At 31.5% G+C, this 1976-nt stretch overlaps 1 protein-coding gene across 1 annotated transcript; it reads right to left on the bottom strand.

Annotated features, from left to right (window-relative positions):
• Window positions 1-22: 22 nt before the first annotated feature.
• LOC109586068 (E3 ubiquitin-protein ligase rnf213-alpha-like) lies at window positions 23-1970 on the bottom strand (the record flags this gene model as incomplete). The annotated part of the gene is made up of 10 exons (XM_020002245.1): window positions 1929-1970; window positions 1801-1883; window positions 1600-1756; window positions 1446-1553; window positions 1307-1392; window positions 1083-1250; window positions 929-1043; window positions 695-883; window positions 502-638; window positions 23-456 (listed from the first exon to the last, which is right to left on the bottom strand). Coding segments are annotated over exons 3-10 (1327 nt in total), but the record flags the coding sequence as incomplete, so codon positions are not given.
• Window positions 1971-1976: the final 6 nt, after the last annotated feature.

Raw genomic sequence — 1976 nt, 5'->3', positions numbered from 1 at the left:
ATATATGTGTAAATACGATTACAAAGATCGACTGGATGACACAATGCTGCTCTATCCAGAGGACGTAACTGAAAATACTGCAAAGAATCATCTATATCAGTAAATAATTCACCAAAAAATGGATCTGAGTTTTCAGCAAGAAACAGATGACTAAGAGGCTTTGACTGACAACTAACTTGCCTCAGAAGAGCTTTTGATTCTTCTGATGGAATAAGCTCATCAACATGATAGCATATCCAGGGGTATTCTTGAAAACTAACAAAGTCTGAATCATCACATTTTCTTGGCAAGTGAACAATTAAAACAAATACAGTTGATGACTGCTGTTTAGTTATTCCTTTAATTTTGTCAACTAGCCGGTATCGACAGCAAGAAATTAAGTTACCATTGTCCTGTCCAAATTCACATTCAAAAATTTGATAAAATTGCTGCAGCTTTCCTTTTTCTAAAGCAACACTGTATACAAAAAACTCACCACAATGAAAAACGTGCATGACTTACTCAACACTAGCCAGGAACTCATACTCAGTTTCAAATGCTTCTAAATGAACTCTATCAAGTTGTTTATCCTCCAGGTTTAAAATATCTTTTAGAGAGTGTATTTCTCTTTGATACATTGGAAGACTATGAGAAGTTGCCTGAAAATAGACAGAAAATAATTGATTAATTATTACATCCATTAATCTAAAGCTACTTGTATTAAAAATTTATTTTCAAAATCTGATGAAATTCTTTGTAAAAGTCCACCAAGTGATGAATGTTCTTGTTCAAAAAAATAAACTTGTTTGAGAAACAGGCTTTCTTTAACATTTTTTTTGAGAGCTCTGATAACAGCATCTGGTGTAGCCATTTGTAGCAACAATTTCTTACTTAGCTGAAAGACCTATAAGCACATTTACAGTGATTCATAGCAAAACAAGAATAATACCATTTCTTGTTTTTCAAAAGTATTGTCAGACTTTTGAAATTTGGCACTAGCTTGAAGGACAACAGCTGCTTTGGTGTCAGAATTGTACCCAACAAAAGCATCTTCTATCTTAAACCTAAAGAAAAATGCATTAAATAAACCTGATTCTTAATACCCATTATCAGTCACAAAGCTTGTAAGCCATTTCTCTATGTCATCAACTACATTCTTCTGCCAATCTTCCAAAACTGTTTCATTGTTAATGAAATGCTTTTCTAAACGATTCACTAATGGCGTAGGAAAGTCTTTGTAAACTTTTTTTTTCTCAGCAATCAATATTAGCCTAAAATTTTTCATGAAATTAAAAAAAATTAATTAATAATAACAATTTGACCAAACTTGAAATCTTCATGCACAGAGCATTTCATTCTATGTGTTCTTAAGCCAAGATCAACATAACGATGACGACCACTTTTAATGTAGTACTGAATGCATTGAGAAAGAAATGTTAAAATATTTATAAATAATATGATAATACTTGATTTAAAAGGTCATAAAGGCTCTCATACAAGTTCTCCAAATTTAATAAAATAATCATGCGCCCAGTTTCCATACACAGTCTAATTTCACTGATGTTACGACAAACCTATATAATATTTCAGTAACCACAAAACTATTATTATTCTATATACTTGAGCAAAATCTTTGTCCTTAGGAAAACTACTGCCAAATAGAACAAATGGTTCATAATTGGATTCATTTGATTTTGAATAACTACTCATTATGTAATGCTTGAGAATTTGTAGGGAAGAATAATTATCAGTCAAAAATAACAGATAGCGACTTTCACTATAGCAAAAGAGTAATTAGCTATTACAAAAAGGCATACTAACCCATGTTTTGAGGTGTCCTTGTTAATCAAACTTTCTCTTATTAAACCGCGTGGTGAACAATCAGGATATGCAATGCTATTGTCCTGTTCAAAAGCACAATTAAAAGTTACTGCAAAATTTATTTTTACTGGATGAGCTGGAAACAAGATTGTTTCATTGAGAATTTCTGTTGGCTT

This window comes from Amphimedon queenslandica, unplaced genomic scaffold, assembly GCF_000090795.2.
Source record: "Amphimedon queenslandica unplaced genomic scaffold, v1.1 AMPQUscaffold_12954, whole genome shotgun sequence".
NCBI lineage: Eukaryota > Metazoa > Porifera > Demospongiae > Haplosclerida > Niphatidae > Amphimedon > Amphimedon queenslandica.
The sequence above is the reverse complement of the archived record's forward strand: the minus strand, read 5'-3'. Positions and strand labels throughout refer to the sequence as shown.